Below are 20983 nucleotides of genomic sequence, written 5' to 3' on the forward strand. Positions count from 1 at the left end.
AAACCTAAACTGAAGCTGGTGTGCCTAGCTGTCCAACTTCAGCAGCCAGCTTTTAGACTGAGTCCAAGAGGCCTGGACTGTGGCCCAGCATTGCTTTGGTGCATAAAAGCGTGATACATTCAGGCAAAAACACGCGGAGCTGAGTACTGAAGTACAAGGGAAGAATAAACACTACAGAGCCCTTTCTGTCCCTGCAGTTGAGGTTGTGGTAGCACCCCCAGATGAATGTTTGCCCCGCTGCTGTGTTTGAAAGTGGGGTTGCAGGGGTCCTGTTTGGGTTTGAGAGCTCTTCAGAGTTCTCCAGGGTGCAGCCTTGCCATTCCCTGGCCTTCCGAGTGTGCTTCATTTAGACATGCTGGCATTGCTTTGAGGCTAGAAGCATTGTAATGACATTAAGGGGAAGATGAAGAACATTATTTTGGTCCCTCCTCTTGCATGATCATAGTTCATAGGAGTGCAGGCCTGCAAGTGATTCTTTGAATACCACCTGCCCCTTGCTCCAGCAACGACCCTGAGAAAATACCATTACAGTGTATATGTTATTATTTATTATACTTACAAAAAACAAGTACTCATCTCACTGAAGGAAACACAAGTTTATGCTACAGCAACAATTTTATTACACAGCACCAGGAACCACAGGACCACATGTGATCACATTGCATGTGGCCCTACAGGTTGAAGCTAATAGGGAATAGGAGCAATAACCTGTGCACCTGTTTTCCAGAGAAGTGCTTTTCACCACACAATCACCACACTAGACCAAACAGGTACAGCAAGGGTACACAGGACACAGCAGCAGCATAGAGATGTGTAAGATTGTGAGCAGAAGTGCTTTCTCCATTATATTTGAGGAGGATTCCTTCATCTTTGTAGGGTTGGATGCCCTACAGCAAACTGGTTCTCCTGAGACTCCTCCCAACACTCCAAAGGTGGGATACATTTCAGTAAGGCTGGTTTTTTCTGTTAGGTCAAGAACCTAACTAAGGTCTCTAAAGTCCCTCTGTGGTCTGAGGCAGAAGAGACATGTTCAGAAGACAATCCATCCCATTAACTTTAGATGCCTCTCTTACAACAACATTCATTTGACTGGCTAAATGATGGGAATTTGGAATGAGATGAATCATGAGCTAGAGGCACCTGCTCCTTCCCTTGGCCAGGATGAGGTATACAACACAAGGTGAGAGGTGGGTGTTGCTTTAAGGTGCTGGGGATTAACCCCAACCCAAGGGATGCCTGAGAGTGGTACAGGGCCCATGTCAGGGAAGCTCCTTCAGCTGCCACATCAGGGGACAGGAAGCCCTTCTGCTTGAGCTGAACAGCTGCCCCTTAGGGTGCCCAAGGGTCAGTGCAAGAAGGAAACAGAAAACCTTTCCTAGGCATTTCTTGGGCTTTGGTGTTCCCCGAGGAGGGATCAGGTTCTTCCTACAAGTGAGCAGGCAGGAAGAGAGAAGGAAAAAATTACTTCCTCAAGGCCATCAGTGGTGCAGTCAGCTGAGCTGGGAAGAAGACATTATTCTTTTCCTGCTTCCCCCTCTAACAGCTGCCAGCTCATGCTCAGATGATAAGGGCTGCAGACATACTTTCAGACCTCTGTTTCTAAGATGAGTTCACTTGCAGGTGAGGTGCTTATATCCTTGTATCAGCACCGATTGGTGTATCAGCACCAACCTCAGAGTTTTTTTCTAAGCTTGCTTCAACACTGGTTTTCTGCCTAGCAGCCTTCAGTTCATCCATTCTCTTGTCACCAGACAGTTTTCTGGGGCAAGCAGGGAGATAGCGAAACCAAGAGACATTGCAGTATCTGGTGCCTATGCCAAAGGGAAGATCATAGACCTTGGAAATGAGCTGAGAGCTCTCCATCCCTCCCTTGTGGCTTTGTTTCCATGCCAGGAGTCCCCGCTCTTCCTGTGTTCCTGCAAGAGCAAAGTGAGGTTGTTGTGTTTAAAACAGCAGGGCTGCTTTGTGTGCCTCACACCCACTGCTCAAATCCCAGCAGACCCTGCACAAAATACAAATCCCTTCTACTTAAACCCTTCCAGCTCCAAAGAGCTCTACAAGTATTCACTAATGAGCTTCCAGATAATAACCTTTTCCTGCAACAGCTTCCAGATAAGCAGCCTTCTCCATGCTTTCCATGGGAATCATATATACCAAGAAGTTTTCACCTGCCAGAGGAGATCCAAGAACTGTTCAAAGGGAAGGTTCATGCAGTGCTGGGAAAGCAATGCTGGATGTTAACTGCCCAGACAGACACTTCAGAGCAGATTTAGCTAGCAGTTACTAGTCAGTCACAGGTATTTACCCTAGCCAAAGGAATTCCTACGTGCCTGTAACTGCTGTGGCAGCAAAGAACCTCTTGGGAAAGGGAGTGATCCTACCTGTAAATTCTGCCCAGAGGAGCTGATGATTGAAGGCTGCAGGAAAATTAATGAGCCAAAAGGAGACTGGCTTTCTGAGAAGCCACAGACAGTAACAGAATCTGGTTAACAGAGCGTCCTTTCTTCCTGCTCTTTTCCTGCAGCAGAAAAGAGGGTTTCCTCTCCTATGCTTATGCCCTCCTTCCCCATGCTAGATGAAAATCCAAGGCTCTTTGCTGTCTGTGAGGGCCAGCACCAGCATTTCCTACTGCTTTCCACTGCTGTGGCTTTAGCTCAGCTTCAGCTTTAGCAGCTCCCATACTGGCACACGTTGGCTCCTTCCACTTCTTATAGCTGCTTTCCTCTCTCCTTTTAACTAGCAATATGGTTTTAGGCAGGCATGTTCCCTGAAAGATGTTTGCCAAATAAACCTTTTCTTCAGCCTGAGTTCTTCCTGACAAATTATTTTATTTTTGATAAGCTGCTGTTATCCAGCCAGAGACCATTTCAGTGATGTCTCCTGTTCCTCACCGCTCTCTGGGAGAAGTGCAGTCACATGGTGTTTCATGGTTGCCAGCACAACTCCTATCCATAGAACAGGAGTCATGAAAACAAAAAGTACCAGGGAACAAACCCTTGGACAGGCACAAACTAGCAGCTCATTTCAGCAAATCCTACCTGGAATGGTGTTATCCAGGATAAAGCCCAGAAATCCACCCACAAACATGCCAGTGGTGAGAAGCACCAGGATCACTTGGTCAAGCTGGATGATTCCTAGCCAAAAAAAAAAAAAAAAAGCTTTGGATCGTGGTGTAGGAAGAGCATTTTACCTGTTTTACCAGCAACATTTCTGGTGCCAAGAGGCTGCAAGCGGCATGCTTGCTTGGACTAGGCTTGCTTGGATGAGACTTGCAAATCCAAAGCGGAGTGTAAGATTTGGAGTGGAAGGGAGAATGATCTCACAGCCAGTTTCAGACCTACAGTTTTATTCTACATGATTATTCACAGACCTAGAGTGGACAGGAGATGGCTCATAAATACATTAAGAGCTTATTAACAGTGCAGACCCCAGCACTGTCCTGAGAAAAAGCCACCTTCTGCTCCAAACACATTCAGCATGTGCACAACATAACACCTATCAGCTCCCTACAGAGCACGAGCTTCAGTTCCCAAAGAAATGTGAGTATATTTAGCATGGGATTTCAGCACCGCAAGCTCATCAAATGTGATGTTTCCCCTTGAGGGCTGATGGCCATGAACAGTGGCACTGAGCATCTGACAGGACATCTATAGAGCATGTGGTTTGTGGGCCCAGCTCTTTAATCAGCCCACCCAGCACACCATGTATGCTTTAAGAGAGGACACTCTGGCCTTTGTGATGAAGACATCAGTCACACAAGACACACTGAAGGATCAGCTGCTGGAGAACTGAAATTTTCAATAAAGTGAACTTGATGGAATTTAGTAGAGGAGTATGCTCTTGCATTTTGAAACCACAGCATTTTATTGTGTATGAGCACATAAGAAAGCCTCATTCATGAGAATCCAGTCACTGACCAAAAGCAGAGATTTCTGCACCAGAGCTATGCATCCAGGGCAAAAGGTAAAAATAGCCCTCACAGAAAGAAACAGGCAACAGTCAAAGCACAGATTTCAGCATTTCATAAGGGAAAAACTATTTTAGAAGATTTCTCTGGTCAGCCTTTCCTTCCATTTCATGCTACAGAAAATGCTTCTGATGTCACTTCTTACCTGTTTTCAGCAGAGCACTATTTTTGCTTGCCCAGTTGGGAATTGTGAGGCCAGCAAACAGAGAAAATCCGAAGATAAAGATGTTCCTTGAGGAGTTCATATCTGTATACTGCACAGAGAAATTTCATACATTACAACTCTGGATTACTGTTGTGTTCATGAGACATGGTGGGATGCAAACACTGGAATCAGGAATGGACCCAGCCCTGGTGCTGCTGGGGCATTTGTGATCCTGCAGTCCCCAGTGCCAGCCAGCCCTGCCCATGCCAGGGAGCCCTCTGGGATTCAGCCCCTCAGGGTACAGCCCCTTATCTTTACCTGAGGAATTGCCAACATAAATGTTTGCATTGCTGCAGTGTGGTTATAGCTGACACAGTCTGTAAGAATCTGACTTCAAACTGAGGGTTTTGTGTGCAGTTTTGGGCACCACAATATAAGATATAAAACTATGAGTAAGTGTCCAAAGGAGGGCCACAAGGATAGTGAAGGGTCTGGAGGGGAAGCTGTATGAGGAGTAGCTGAAGGCACTTGGCCTGTTCAGCCTGAAGAAGAGGAGACTGAGGGGAGGCCTCACTGCAGTCTGCAACTTCCACATGAGGGGAAGCAGAGGGGCAAGTACTGATCTCTTATATCTCATTACCTGTGACAGCAAATGGCATGAAGCTGAGTCAGGGGAGGTTTAGGTTGGACAGCAGAAAGAAGCTTTTCACCCAGGGGGTGACTGGGCACTACAACAGGCTCCCCAGGGAAGTGGCCACAGCACCAGCCTGACAGAGCTCAAGAAGTGTTTGAACAATGCCCTCAGGCACATGGTGTGACTCTTGGGGTGTCCTGCTCAGGGCCAGCAGTTGGACTCAATGGTCTTGATGGGTCCCTTCCAACTGAGCTTATTCTGTGATTCTCTGTTTCAATGACATGAAGTCCCCTTCACCAGGGATGCAGCAGCGCTCACACAGCTGTTACCTGCAAACTGGAAATGCCCACTGCCGTGATAACTCCGAACATCACGAGGAACATGCCTCCAATCACAGGGATGGGAATGCTGGCCAGCATGGCCCCAATCTTCCCCAAGATGCCGCTCAGGAGCATGGCACAGGCACCAGCAATGATCACCATTCGGCTCCCCACCTGCGCCAAGAGGAAGAGGAGGCAGTCATGCACTGACTGGCAGAGGAAGGCCAGCGGGCAGGCTCCAGAACCAGCCTGTCAGGTAGGTGCTGCAGCCCTGGCCCTAGCACTGCTTGGCACGTTCAGGGACAGGTCTGGATACAGCTGCTGGTGAGCTGGGATGCTGACACTGAATGGGAAGCATCAGTGTTTGGGCACCACAGATATTTATCACGTAAGGCACGCTGAAAGCACCACACCTATTTACTCAGTGTTATCCTCTCTCCTACTACTGACAGAACTTCAACAGTTTGCTATTAAACTGAAATAAAAAAAAAACTAATTAAGAGCACAGTAATACCCACTTGTTCTTGCTTTAGCCTAGAAATATCTTGGCATACCTACAAGCCTGTCACTGCAACCCCCCAGCCAGTTCACTGGACAATCCTTCCGTCAGGGTTTGGATTGACATCCAGAAGTGGCTTTCAATGAGGTATCCCACAATGATCCCTCCATTCCCTGGAGACCAAGATTTCAGAGACCAGAGCCGGCTGGCTGCTCCATCCTAAGCTCTGGGATCTGATATATCCTTTCTATGGTCAAGAAATGAGAAGTGAGGAAGTCTTTTGCTCTGTCCCTATCTCTAATCACCCATCTATCTTCAGCAAAACCATTTTTTTCTCATTTTTTCCCATAGGCCTTTTCTTGGTTAAGCACTACAAAAAAGATGGGATGAAGGACCAAGCCATGCCCTTTATTCAGATCTGTCAGAGTATATGAATAGGAAAGAAAAAGAGTATCTGCCAAACAAAGGGTTGAAAGAGAAAGTGAAAAGGAAAGCAGTAATATTCATTAAACTTCCAAGTCAAGACTTGCCTTGCCTACACCAAAACTTGGACTGCCAAAGAATCATGTTAAACTTACAATATTTGTGTCAGGGCAGCTCTGTAATCCTCTGCAAACATTTTATAATTCAAATAAATATTTTAATCCCTCCCTTCAAATATTTGAAGAATGTCTAATTGCAGGACAGGCTTTTTGTGAATGCTTTCAACAAAAACATTCTCAGTAACTAATAGTGTCTCTTTTTAAGTATTTCTTAAATGTGTCCATTTAAAATATTTTAAGTCTTTCTTGATTGTGAAAGATAAATAAAAAAGACTTGGTGTGGAGTTTCAAAATAAAATCATGCATTTCTTTCAGGTGCTTCATTGCTTTTTATACTCTGGCTTAAAACCTTGGGACACTATTACCATCTATATGTTAATTAATAAAAGTCAACAGATCTATTTGTTCCAAGATTAGAACAAAGATTCAAAGTCTTAATTTGCTAAAATGTTGAATTACCAAAGTATATGGAGTTGGCCTTAAAAGCAAAACACCTAATCCAGTGATAGCACTGTGGCCATATTCTGCTAAAGCCACTAGTTTGGTGTTTGCTTCAATTATGTCAGGAAAATGATAAAATCAGTTCTCTTTCTTAAGGCTGAAGTAACTGCAGGGCTCCCCACAATATGTGGTGACTCTCAGGCCTTTACCTCTCTTTAAAATCCTCCTTTTCTTGGAGGACACTGGCATATTGGGCCTGATCAAGCAGTTTAAATATTGGTGTCTGATACCATGTAAGATGTTGCATTTTGGCAGCTTCTAGCAGCTTCTCCTTGCCTTATCTGTCAGCCCTGTATGTATCTGAGATCTCCAAAGACTTCTCCAGTGGTGCTGGACATCTGTGTTTAAGAGAGGAAACAAGTCCCTCGTGTTTCCATTTGTTATGGAAAAACATGTTTCCCACGTAAAAAAAGAAATTAAATCTGCCTTGTGCTCTCAGCACCCCCATCTGTCCCAGCCAGAGTGTTTACACTGATTTAAATTGACTGAGATGCTTACACTAATTTAAATTGACTGAGATGACACTGTTTTCAACTCTTTCAAGTGTGGACAGAGTGAGCAGAGGCGAGATCCAAGGGAAATACCTCTCCTGAATCAGCAAGGGTGGCATGTCCTCCTGGAGGACTTAGCTTTCATTGTGAGAATATATGTCTTGTAACCTGGTAATTCTGAATTTGGGCAGCATCCCAAACATACAATGCATGCAGCAAACTGCACATCAGGAAGAGCTGGCTCAGGTAGATGGTTAGTATGCACAGACTTCCTAGTGACAATGCACACATGGTGATAGGCTGAACTGGACTCCATGCACACATCCAGACAGCCCTTGATGCTCGAGGCAGCCACCTCAGTCAAACACTAACACTGCCATGTGTGAAAAATGGTTATTGTCAGTGAGGTTTATAAAATCCAGTGAAATAAGCAATATTATAGAATGGAAGCTGTAAGGATTTATTTACTGACTCACAACTCTTCTGGCTTATCATTTCTTATTTGGCAATGATTTGAAAATGTTGTCCAGTTAGCAGCTAGATGGCTGTCAGCCTATCCTATGGCTGCAAAGCTTAGTGAAAATCTTTGATGGGATTGTCAAGCTTATCTCTGGAAACTTCTTTCCCTGATAAGTGCAATTAATATACTCAAGGGACTCACAGACAAACCTTTGCAATCACATTTTTTAACCCTGAAGAAATAGTCTACCCTTCACATGATTGCCATCCTTGGGCTACAGAGTTGTGGAATTTGAAGCCCTATTAAAAATTTACCCTTTCCCTTTCTCTCCTCTCCCTCTCCATGCCCGTACAGCTTAGCTCAGATGTAGCATTGTCTCTCCAGCCTTACCTAGGCCAGGTGTCTGAGTGAGTGCACTAATTCCCCATGCATGCCAGAGGCAGAGAAAGGGAAGCACTGCCCACCTGTTAAGTCATTCGTAGTGCTGCTGAGCTGGTCACACACGTCCCAAGGCACAATTTTCCCATGTTCTAAGTTATATATTGTTGGGGAAGATGAAACAGGAAAGCCTTATAAATATGATTGTCTGGCAAAAGATTTTGAGAATATAGAAACTATAAGCAAGATTGAAATGAAAGCAAGCTTTGAGATACCTTAGTTACTGAACAACTGGAAAACAATGGTATGGCCAGACTGGAGGTAATCCCCTTTTAGATGAAACAATACCCTCTGCTTGCAGACAGGTCCAAGGGTCAGAGCAGACCATACTAGCTTAGAAGAAGGGGTCCAAAGAGTAGTTTTTACGGTTTAAAGTGTAACACAGTATAGTAATGTAATGATTCTTGTAGGCTGTATTAAAATGCTATAGGATGTGTATATGGTACTAGATTGGTTAGTGAGAATTAGAATATTCAACACGGAAGAAGATTTATTGTATTGTAATGAGAACCTCACTCTCTTACCCTTTAATACTCTTACCTTTTTTACTCCCTTACTCTCTTACCCTCTCACCCTCTCTCTACCCCTCTCTCCTCTCGGGCCTGCTCCAAGCTGCGGCTGGCAGCTCCCAGCAGGGCTCTGCACCCACACCCTTTGCAATAAACCACAAGTTCCACGACCTGGCTTCAGAGATCTCTCGTCTCCGTCCGTCCCGACCGTCCTACCCCCCGACACTTCGACAATATATAAGTTATAAAACTTTTGGGAGGTGGCCTGAGCTCACTCCCCAGGTCCAGCACACAGCCATGTGCACAGCTCCCTGCACACATCCCCTCCGGGAGGCACCACCCTCCTGCGAGGCTCACCTTGGTGATGCCCAGGGCTCCCACATTCTCGCTGTAGGACGTGGTGCCGCTGCCCGTGCCCCAGGCCCCGGCCAGCAGGCAGCCGATGCCCTCCACGCCGATGCCGCGGCTGACGGCGTGCTCCGGCGGCGGCGGGGCCCCGCACAGGCGGGCACAGGCGTAGTAATCCCCCACGGACTCCAGCATGGAGGAAATCACCCCGGCTAGGATGCCAAAGATCCCGGCCAGGCTCACCGTTGGCGTTCCCCATTGGCCTGCAAGTAAAGAGCTCGGTTTAGGTGGAATTTCAGGGTTTCGTTTGCCCTGAAATCTGCCCCGGGGGAGGAAGAACAGCAGGAATGCCTGTGGGTGGGTGTTCGCCTGATTTTTGACATGTCCTCTCCTCCTGGTAAGTGGAGGTGGAGGCAGGAGTAGGCAGGATGGGGAAGGTGCGGCGGTGGTACCTGGGTAAGGCAGCCGGAACCAGGGAGCCTGTGACAGAACGTCCCCGCGGCTGTCTGTCCGGGCCAGGTGGCCGTAGGCAGTGGGGGCCGCAGGGAGGATGCTGGTCACTGTCAGCACGTAGCACAGCAGCCAGCTCAGCGAGAGCCCCAGCAGCACCTGCCCATCACAAGCAGCAGTGGGGTCTGGTTAGGGTATGGCTGCGTCCTCAGCACGGCTGCAGTGGACATTGTGTCCCTGCCCGACCCTTTTCCCTGCACACAGAAGGGAGGCAAAGGGGCAGCTGGAGCTCCTGGTGGCCCTCTTTTCTTCTCTCCCTCCCTCCCCATCATCAGGGCCATGGGGAGTTTTTTCCTCTCTGCCCCTTACCACACAGGCTCAGCTAGGAAGCACTCATTCATCTGGACATGAGTGGAAAGAGCCCAGGCAGCCCGGGGTGGGTGAGGCCAGTCCCTGTCACAATTCCCTGGTATCCAGGAACCCCAACGTACCGGGAAGATCTGGAAGAGGTAGACTGGAGAGAACTGGGACTTCTTGCCTCTCTGGTAAGATGGCAGCGGCACAGCAACGTGTTTCAAGTACTGAGAGAACAGAACTATGAAAAAAGTAGTCCTAGAAGGAGGGGAAATGAGACCATAAACAAAGGGGGTGCCCAGCTGCCCACCTGTCCCCACATTAAGTGAAGACCTGCTACCCAAGAACCCAGGACTCCAGAAGACCCATGAAAACAGGCTCTCAGCAGCAGAGAGTGGCTCCCCACTCCACCAAGCCAGACGTGGAACAAGCTCTACATCATAATCTACTGATAGCTCAGCATATTTGCAAATAACTCTTTTACCCTTATTGTTTCAAGACTGACACCCCAGGCAGTGCATCTGTGAGTATGACACAGTTGCAGAAAGGTTAAAAATGCCTCATAAGTAAAAGAAAGACCTGATAGACATGCAAGGTCCAGGTTCTGCCTGTGTAATTCAGATACACTAGAAATACAGGATTTATTGTTTTCTGATTTCAGGTTTACCTATGCTGCTCTTCAAGGGGCAAAAAGCTCCTGTAACATAGAGTAAAAGAAGAGGATTTGGTTTGGCTGTGCAAATCCCTGTTTTGAAAAAAAAAACATGGTTGGACTGTGGGCCTGCACATGGTGCCCTCAGAGCCCTCCCAGGCAGAGGCAGCCAGGAAGGGGAGAGCATGGGTCTCTGTCAGCGAGGGCTGAGCTATGGAGGGGCCCACCATGGCAGGGGTGTTCCCCTGTGTCCCTGGCAGCACCCAGGGCTCGCACTGATGGAAGTAACTGCAGCTGCAGCTCCTCTCCCATCCCTTGTGTAGGACACATCTGGAAACAGCAGCACATCTGGGTGCATTCACAGCCTGCCCCCCATATGCCTTTTGCCCAGAGAGGCCAACCAGATGAAGCTGGAGGCTACCACATATGGAGAGAGGGCAGGGACTGGCCATCCCACTTTGACTGCTGAGCTGGTAGAAGACCATGGATATTTCCTGGATCAGGCAGGCCTCTGAAGGCCTCCTCATTATTTTACAACAAATCTAAATTTTATACATAGCGTATATGTACATGGCATATATTAATTCCCATGAGTGAATTAATCTGGATAGGATTTGGTGAGAAACCAGTTGCAGCAGCTGAAGTGCACTGACTTCACTGGAAAACTGGTAGTTTTCCCCATGTGGAAAGGTGACAAACTGTAGGTGCAGTAGTTAGGGACAGGCAGAATTACAACAGTGCAAAGAAAACGCTATCCTCACTTCTCTGCAAAGACAATCCATGACATACACAATTCAAAGCACTGGATGACTGGAGGGAGAAAGTCTGAGAAGGAACTGGTTTCCATTTGTGGTTTCTAATGCTACAGAGTCCAGACAGACTGTACGAGTGCACACTTCATCCATTTGCATAAACAAAGGTGCTCAGCAGCCTTATGACTCTGGAGAGAACAATTCCTCCTACTCATGTGAAGACAATACATAAAGCACCAGCTATTTCAACATAGAATACCTGAATGCTCAACTTGGTCATTTTAGGAATGTCTTTTAAACTTAAATAACGGGTGTGTAAGACAATGTGTGTAGGCAACTGTGACGGAGACTGCACACACATGGGGAAGGCTTGTATCTCTACTGACCTATGGACTTAGTATTTTTACAAAAATCTGTGGTTTTTTAACTCATGTTTGGGTTCTGCTTTGTTGCTGAGAGCTTAACCTCCTGGGGATTGGAGGAGAATGACTATATCATATGGCTGCCTTGCACAAGCCTGTCACATGTTGGTGCTCAAGAAATAAACCTTGAACCCAGGGGAACTCTGCTACGGACTGTGACACTTGGTTTCATATTAGATGCAGGTGATTTGTGTACTCTCATCTTTCACACAGAGATGTGAGACTTACAGGGATGCTATGCCCCAGTGCTGCCCAGCCATATCTCCAGCTGACTCAAACAGAGGTAGTCCAACCAAGGTGATAGTGGGGGCAATTGTCAGGGGGCCGATGAACCTCATCAGAAATCCAATCAGGCCAGAAAATCCAACGAAGATTTGAAAGCAAGAAGTTACAAGGATAGTTCCTTGCACCTGGAAAAATGGAGGATGAAAACAGAGGTTGGAAGGAACTCCAGCCGTTGAGCCTTTTCTTCATGTCAGTGCAAATCCAGCATGAGAGCCAGGTTCAGTCTCTAGTGACAGACTGCCATAGAGGCCTCCTGCTGACAACAATAAAACCTGGCTGAGAATTACATGTGGGAAGGACCATCAAAGCAGCAGCAAAGCAACTCCCCCCTTGGCTGATGGATTTAGTCCTCACCAGGGCTAATTTTGTTCCAGAGATCACCTCCTCCCTGTCCTCTTGGGCCACCCAAGCATGCATCACCTGCCCTGCACTCTCCTGCCTGCTTCCCCAAGACAGGGGGAAAAGCTCTTGCCCCAAAAACAGGAGCAGGGCCATGGCCTCCACTGATTTTCCTTTTGGGAAGGGCTTGGGTCTCTTCAGCACACTGATGAGGCAAGTGACTCATCACAGCCTCTTTTTTTCCTGAGTATCAGTTTCACTCTGGGAGCACATTTATCACCCTGAACTTCCCACTGTTTGACAATCACTGCCAAGGAGCCAGCAATTACATTCTGAAATGCTGCTCAGCTCAGTGTCAGCTTCAGGCAGGGGCAAGGCTGCTCTCTGCCTTCTTAGATTTGGTAACAAGCCCAGGCTGCAACCTCTGTGGTGCTGAGCACCTTCCTTCCCCCAGCTCCAGGGGCTGGGTGAATGACCCAGGCTGAAACAAGACATCAGCAGTGCCCTTGGGATAGATTTACGTGTATCAGCAGAGAGCAACCTGTGCTGCACAGCAAACCCCTGGTGAGCTTTCAACACTTCCCAAGAGGTTTGGAAAACACACCAACAAATGGATCCACAGAGGCAAATCTGGTCACTTGCCCTGATAAAGGCAATTGATGTAGAATAAGGCAGTGAGACCCCTGACCTTTCCTCCTCCCTTCTGATTACCTAAGAATGTAATTTTCCTTCATATTTACAGTAGGCTTTGCCTTGCATTTTTTTACTAGGTTTCCTGTGCTTAGACAGGGTTGTTTCCTTGAAAATATTTTCCCTCCCTTTCTTCTTCTAAGCTAACCATGCTTTATAGAGAAGGGATCTGACTGGACCAGTCGAGACTTTGCAGGGACCATAAATCACATGAGGAGGTCTTCATGTCCCCTGTTCAGCAGCAGTGAAGCACCTACATTTTGATAGAGAATAGATGCTTAGAAAGCTGCAACAGCTTGAGGGCCAAGGTTCATTGGGAATAGAAGTTTTTCCAGCTGTGATGGCCATGATACGGTCAGGCACTTTACTGAAAGCAAACAGCCCTGATACAGAGCAGGTGCCACTGAAAATGTAATATACCTCTCGCATCCGTGCCTGCCAGACTTGGATGAATTCTGGTGAAGAGGCATTCACCAGGGTGGCATTGTTTGTCCAGGCAGGGCACTTCCAGTTGGGGAGAGACAGCATTGCCAAGGTGGGGGTCAGGAATGTTAAAGTCCCTCCTTGAATAATAGGCAGCCTGGAAGGAAAGCAGAGGGAAAAAAATGACAAGTGAGAGTGCTAGAAACTCTGCTCTAAGGGTGAGAGAAAGGAAAGCAAAATATATTCAAAAATCAGTCTGCCCATGGCCTCTGACAGGATCTTTTGAATTGTTGTGGCAGGTCACTGTCACTGACCATGGGGAGGAATTGCTGCCCGTTGCATGCAAGAGCACTGACACGGGGTAAGAGCTGAGGTTCAAATACCAGCAATGGAGGGGCACATGGGTGCTACAGCCCAACCCTGCTACCCCCTGTTAAGGAAGAAGTAGTGCTTCTAATGGCTGATGGAACCACAGACATGCACAGAGTAGGAAAAATCTGGTGGAGGGAAGAAGACCAAGAAAGAAAGATGGTGAGATGCTGACGAAAAGTTCAGTCAATCTTGCCAATATCCAGTTGCTTCCTCTCTCCCCTTTGGCTGCTTTGGTTTTCTTCACAACGTGCTCATGCACACAAGGGCATGCACTAAGTACTCTCCATGTCACAGCAATGACAGTCTGAGGGTGATAGAAAATGTCACTTGGCTTTTAGTGCACCAGGTGTTAATGCCAATTCCTCTTCTGCATTTCACTGAAACTAGAAAGGAAACCTGCATAGAGGGGTCTATGGGCACTGACTGGGTGACTGGGGAGACCTTGGCTCTCCCCCCACACCACATGTCTCCTGGCTTAAGAGTATCTCTCTCTCTCTGGGAATCCCTCAGAGTAGCAAGGAGCTTGCATATCCAGAGGAGTTCAGCACTGGCTTCATGCAGAGATTTATACAGCAGAGCAATGCTCCTTTGAGCTGCACCAGCCTCTTTGTCCATGCATGAAGAAATGGAGACAGAGACCTAAAAGGCCTGACTGACTCCTCAAAGCCCCACATAAGCCCCCATTGCAGTGCAAGTTTTTTTAACAATTCCTCTAGTGTGCTTGAAAAATCCTAAGCTGCCTGAGGGTGGGCACAACATCCCTGAAACAGCCAAGGGCAATCTCCAACGTGCCTCTGTTTTCCTTCCTTTAGGGAGCACCCCTTGGAGGAACCTCCAAAGCAACCTCTCCTTGTGCCAGGAGCTCTCCTGGCACCTGTTCAGAAAAGCCATGGGACAGTGATTCAGGTGACTGCTTTTGCAGGACACAGCTTTCCCTGAAGCAGAGGAATTTCTAACATTCTTGAAATAGGGGATGGTGTAGCTGTAACACGTCTCTGTCACCTAAACCAAATATTTATACTACTCATGCACAACTGAAACACTGTCAAAGCTTTGAAACAATTTTGCTGGGCAAGGCACAAGAAACAAACAAAAAGAAACAGAGAAGGCCCAGGGCCATGACTTAGAATGTAATAATAGATTTATAGTTCCTGTTGTGTTGGTCCCTAAGATATTTCACAGCCAGTGTTGGCATGGGTAGGCTCAGAGGAAAATGGGGTGCCAAGGTGATGCTTATGGGGTACATTGAACTCTTTCCTGTGGGGTTTGCAAGAGGGAAAGCTGCAGAAATAGGGAAGGCAGTACTATGTTCTGATAATCAGTATATGATGTCCAAGCATCTACTAAGCAGGACTCACCATAACAGCAAATGACCTGTGTCTCCCCTCAGGAGCCTCTGACAGTGTCTCCAGCAACTGTCTGGGACCCACTGCTGCTTTTTCATGCTGTGTAACATGACTGAGCTGCAGGTTGCAGTGGGTCAGCTTTTCCCTTGGCTATTGCTTCATGAATGTCCTCATGCCTTATAATTGGGGTCAGCAACAAGGCAACTGCACCCTCAGCATGGCAAAAGCCATTCAAATTTATCCCATGGGAACAGCTCCTTACCACTTAATTTGATCTGTTGTACCTCAATTAGCTGTTCATCCATGGGAGAGAGAGGCTCTCTGCTACTCTTTAATCCCCAGTTAACAGAGAGCAAGGACATTACAGCTCTCAGGAATGCACCGAGGCATTTGGAGGGTGCCTGGGAGAACTCAGAATGCCTGAATTGCACCAGCAGTGATGGTCATGGATTCCAGCCTGAATTTGGCTGAAAACCCAGTTTCTCTGTTTTTTGTGGTCAAGGTGCTCCTCTTTCCTCCACTAATCCTGTAACAATCTAGGAGAAGGGGAGCACTCCTCAGGAAGTTTGTCTACAGACACTTCTTAAGACTAAGAGAGACAGAAAAGTTTCAGTAGTGAATGAAGCAGAAGGAGGAAAAACATTTTGTGGAGCTGGCAGTTGACCAGTGATTAACCAGAGTCCCTCAGATTCAGAAGCCAAAGAATGTATAGCTTTTGTCTTTGAAGCAAAAAAACACAGGTCCCGCCATACTGGAGGAAAAAACAGCCTGTGGAAAGACAGAGACAGCCCAGAGTTATGACAAGGGAAATAGAAGAAATTTTTCAAGGTCAGCAAAGATACAGGGTCTTTCTGGAAAAGGGGAGTACTTGCAGTCATCTCTGTCACTAAATACTTCTTTTTCTGGGTACTGAATAGCAACTCCATGCTCATCTCACTGCTAGCTGCTCATCAGCAAAGGATTCATCTTGTATGCCACAAATCCCTGAGCATGGGAAGTGGCACCACATAGCAGGATGTGCTGCTGAACTCTTCCCTGAGTCTCTAAGTGGTGGCAGATGGACTTCAACCCTAGAGTTTCCTGTAGAATTTGTGTTCTCTTGACCCTGGCTCAGGGGTCAAGAGAACCCCAAATCAGAAGGCTCCTGCCTCAGCTGGAAGATCCCTGGAGTAAGGAATAAGCAGGTACTTTTTACTGCATGTTGCAATGCTCTATTATTTTGAGGACAGATTCCTTATAAGCCCAACAAAAGGTATATGAACTATCAGGAGATGCAACATTTGGAACAGCAAGGTAACCCTGCAAAGCTCTCAGCAGTTTCAGGGTGCTTTGGCATGGACCCTGCCAACCTTGGGAGTGCCCAAGGGTAGCAAATGACTCACTGATAAACTCTCCAACAGGGTGGTGGCCCAGCACACAGTAATTGCTCACGTTCTCAGTTCTTGCATTTGGCCTACCTCACTCCAAAGAGGACTTGCAGCAGGGTGCAAATTCCCGAGACAAAGATGATGGTGCTGATCAGGTGGCTCTGGGTCAGTAGGTCATGCTGGAGGCAAAGGCCTTTGGAGAGCATCAGCGGGACAGCTACAAGACCTCCTATGGCTGTCAAGAAGTGCTAGGAGCCACAAAGAAAGACTGGGTGAAGAAGGACACAGACCTGGCTCTGTGTTATTACCCTGTTGTTGAGAGAACTCACAGATTTGTGCTATACTAACATTACCCATCCTCTGTCTTTTTCTTGGCAGCTTTAATGCTCTGTTAGGGGCTGTTCCAAAGGACCTACAAGAATTGCAATGCACCCACTGAAATGTCTCCTCCTTTACATGTCCAAAGACTTTTTGTAGTGCTGTGGACTTCCCAGACCACTGTCAGACACAACCAGTTTATCCCCAGCATCTGTAGACAAAGTTGTTGGACATATTTTTCCAGGAAGTTGGGGACCTCCCAAGGTACAGGGAGAGAGCAATCAGGCAAAGTGAATGCAAATATTTCAGTCCATCTTATTTGCACCACAAAGGATGACATAAAAAGTTTGCAAATTGTAGCTACACGATTTTTGCCACCAGTAGCTTTTCTCACAGAGCACAATTACGGATAACCATAAAAAGCGAGTGCCAAAGAATGGAAGAATTGGGCATTTTGTTTGTCAGAAGAGTCACAGACATATTTCTACAATGACCTGTTGTTAATGACTAAATCTGAAAACAATTTTTAAAACCTCTTTTTATTTTAATTATTAACCTATGTTGTCCACTCTCACTTTGGAGCACAGCACTGCAGTGGTGGAACTGGTGGCACTCAGAAACACTTTATTCACTACAGGCATGTTTTATTAAAATTATGATGCAGATGTGTTGGGTCGATACACTCTAAATTTCCATTTAAGAAAACAAAGTACAAACTTCCACCAACCTCCAAGCACAGTCCATCATTATCTTAATGACTCTCAGGTCTCTTGTCCCACAGGCTCCCTGCCCAGCATGGCATTGGTGGCACTGGGTCATTTAACACACCTGGGCACAGACACCAGCCAAAACAGCATGTGGCCTGAGTTTTTGTTGCCATGGGAAGGCAGAAGTTCAGAAAGCCCTTACACGTTTGGCTACCTTCAGCCAAGGTACCCAATATGTTCTTATTAACTGATCCCAGCCCCAGGACTCTGCCTGACCATTTGCACTTCAAAGGGTGCAATGTAGCTGTGGGCATGACGATAATAATCAGTGCTCAGGATGTGGACCAGAGGACTTGAGCTCACTAATATCCAGCCTCAGAGCTCCATTCAAGCCCTGTGAAAGTAAAACACTCCCAAATTCAGGTCTCACCCCAATTAACTGGCTGAACAGCCACGTAACTTTCCCCTACTCCCAGCCTCCTCCTGCTTTCCCCTCTCACCTGAATGCCCAGCAGGATGCACAGATACCAGGGAGGCACATCTGTGACAGTGTAGCCAAGCTTGGTCCCACCGTGGCTAGTGCCTCCACCCTCCTCTGGGCCCCAGGCAGCATGAGCTGGTAAGAAATGGCAGTGGCTCCCACGTTTATCCTGGACAACAGGAGAGACACTTTGTTAGCCAGAGCCTGGCCCTGCAGATGCCCAGCAGCTGCCTCGCTTGCAGTCATGCTCCACATCTGGCAGGAATACCTCCTGTGTAGCTTTCAACAATGCCACAATATTAAAAAAACCAAACTAAACCAAAAACAAACCAAGGAGGAGAAATTAAAACAGAGGCACAAAACATATATGGAAAATCTTTGTATGTGTTGGTGTGTCTAGGCCTGAAGAAACACTACAGGGTGTCTCAATCTCAAAGGGACATCCAGACAAAGTGTGTTAATATCATTAAAATCTAGTTAAGGATGAAGAAACTGCAACCAGAAGCAAGGAAAAGTGTGCAGTGGGCTTATCAGTGAAAGCTGCACTGTCCTCTGGTCTCTGTACCTCCTGGCAATTCCACCCAAACAACATTTTTTATAAAACATGCTAAAACACCTGGCTGCCACTAATTACTGAGTAGAAGCACATTTTATGTTTCATTTCCTGAGTCTTCTCTTTCAATCTCCTTATGCTTACCTTTACCAGTGTTGTGCCTTGATAAAGACACCTGCCTTTTGTCCTACTAGAAAACCCTGCTCCTCCAGAGGAGCTGCTGAAACACAGGGACACCAGTGGATGGGAAATCCCAGCATCCATGCCAAAGGAGCTGCCTGAAACTGCTACCCAGGGAGGCTTGGATCTCCTCCCAGGCAGCCAGAAGCCCCAGGGCTTCCCAGGGAGTTCTATGCCTTACAGTGTTTATTTATATAAAGATGCATTTTGCCAAGGAAAGCAAAGTAGCACTTTGCTTCATTTGCCACAGCTTTAAAGTTAAGCAGATTCTCCTGGTTGTCTGTGCCTCCTTCCAGCCCACTCTGACCCCTGTGCACACACACACACACATAGGGCAGAAGGAGGCTGCCTGGGAAACCCCAACACTTAGAGCCAGATGCAAAAGCTAATTAAGATCACAAAGCATTTGTTTCATTGGCCCATCTCCAACCAGCAAGTCCTCAGCATCCACGCAGCAGAGGGCTTTTCTGGGCTGAGACGCCTTGCTCTATCAGGCAGGGACACAAACCTGATGCCTGGAGAAGCTTAATCAGATTGTCTGCAGCAAACTTCTTTTTGTTTGTTTAATCCTCCAAGTCCTGCAGGAACCTGAAGACACCAAAATACCCACCACAATAGCAAAGTGTCTGCAGTAACACTCCTGGCCTGCAAACTGGTGGAGGCAAATGGGTAGTGCTGTGGTCAGGAACAGAGATATAAAATTAATGTTACATTCTGTTGTAAGTTTTGCAGGTGTGGCTGATTATTACCAAAATCATTTGGCTGAAACCTCCAGGTTTGCATTCTCTTGGTTCAGTCTCCAAAGTCCCATTTTAGGTCATGCTTTCAAAAACAGGCCATGTAATCCCTAAGACCCCAGACCCTAATATTGTTATTGATCTGAACTGTTGTGTGAGGGGTGGGGAACTCAGGTTGTAAGGGCATCATTGAATTAATTATGAATTTCTTTGTTCAAGGTCCCTCCCCAGCAGCACCCAGCTCAAGCTGTTTCTACTGCAGTACCTCTCAAATAAATGACCTTAATCAACTTAAAGCATGAGACTCTGCTCCAGGATTCCTATGATGGAGAAGTCTCTTTAACAGTTAAACACAGCATATTTATCCAGCCTGGGCAAACTGGGACCATTACAGATCCTTCAAAATAGATAGGTGAAGGCACAGTTAATTCAAACTGACTCAGGCATGAACTTCAAGAGCCAAAGGTGTTCCTTAATAACCCCCTGTGCTGACATTTTCATTTCAGAACAAGACAGCCTGAGCCATGGATTAACAAATGTACAGCAAGCGTCTTAAGACTGCCCATGCATGGAATTATTTGGAGACAATTACTCCTGAATAACACCACGTGTAGACAAATGCTAAGCTAGGCAGACAGTAGTAAGCTCCTTTCTTTTCATTGCAATTTCCCCTGTATCAACCAGGAGGCATATTCCAGGCAGGCAGAGCCTGTGCCAGTAACAGCCCCGCATGATCATCACATGAGTGCCTGACCCTCCCCCAGGAGCTGGGGGGGAGTGAGCAGGGCTCATCAGGAAAAGGACGGAGTCGAGATATCAGGATGAGAAAGGAACAGAGGCACTGGACTCAAACTGAAATTAAGGAGGTACCATCTTAAAATCTGAAAACATTTTTTTGCTGTGAGAGTGACCAAGCACTGCCCAGGTTGCCTAGAGAGGTTGTGGATTCTCCATCCTCAGAGAGATTAAAAAACTGTCTGGACACAGCCCTAGGCAGCTGGCTCTGGACAGCCCTGATTGAGCAGGGGTTTGGAAAAGGTGATCTCCAGAGTTGCATTCCAACCTCAGCCAGCCTGTGAGGCTGAGATGCTGGCAGGAGGACAAGGCAGGAGCAGTCTGGAGCAGGGTTCTCAGCCCAGCTGCTCCCTCCCAATCCAGGGGACCAGTACACCTTCCATGTGCCTCAGGCTCCAGACACAGCACGAGGGTCCTCAATCCTATCTTAAATAAGTGTATCAAGAAGGCAGTCAGGAACTGAACTGCCTGAACCACAGGTAAAAGACCTTTGTCTTCTACCTTCTCTAGGGTGATTCAAACCATAAAAATTCACAAGTCTGATATGTTATGGCAGAACAAGTGAAAATGGAGAGCCTATTAAAAATAATGAAAGAAAACTGACTCTGAGCACTTCCCTGGGGCTCTGCCCACAGCTGGCACAGCACCTCCACTGCACACAGCAAGCTCACCCAGAGCTACACAAGAAATCTGGGACTTGTACACCAGGAGGTTAAATGCTTCCTCCAAGGCAGCACAGACAGGTAGTCTGTATCAAGGTAGCAAGATGTTTGCAGGACCCCACTCCTTTACACCTGCTGACAGAAAATAAGCAAAGTTTTTCGTTTCTTATGGAGGTGACCCCTGATGTGGGATAGGACGAGGGCTGTCATATCCCAGGACCTTGCCCATGGCTGTTATAGCTAG

General features: G+C 47.0%; 1 protein-coding gene across 1 annotated transcript in view; it reads right to left on the reverse strand.

Moving 5' to 3' along the window:
• Window positions 1–1629: 1629 nt before the first annotated feature.
• Window positions 1630–20983, reverse strand: part of LOC115910043 (solute carrier family 23 member 1-like) — a 32456-nt gene continuing 13102 nt past the window's right edge. The window contains exons 2-12 of the mRNA XM_030959834.1: window positions 17832–17981; window positions 16397–16554; window positions 13219–13378; window positions 11713–11894; window positions 9796–9916; window positions 9307–9463; window positions 8864–9117; window positions 5076–5240; window positions 4113–4221; window positions 3039–3134; window positions 1630–1916 (exon numbers count right to left, since the gene is read on the reverse strand). Of these exons, the coding sequence (XP_030815694.1) occupies window positions 1630–1916; window positions 3039–3134; window positions 4113–4221; window positions 5076–5240; window positions 8864–9117; window positions 9307–9463; window positions 9796–9916; window positions 11713–11894; window positions 13219–13378; window positions 16397–16554; window positions 17832–17981 (1839 nt within the window). The remainder of the gene's footprint in view (window positions 1917–3038; window positions 3135–4112; window positions 4222–5075; window positions 5241–8863; window positions 9118–9306; window positions 9464–9795; window positions 9917–11712; window positions 11895–13218; window positions 13379–16396; window positions 16555–17831; window positions 17982–20983) is intronic.

This window comes from Camarhynchus parvulus, chromosome 1A (assembly GCF_901933205.1).
Source record: "Camarhynchus parvulus chromosome 1A, STF_HiC, whole genome shotgun sequence".
In the NCBI taxonomy this organism is placed as follows: domain Eukaryota; kingdom Metazoa; phylum Chordata; class Aves; order Passeriformes; family Thraupidae; genus Camarhynchus; species Camarhynchus parvulus.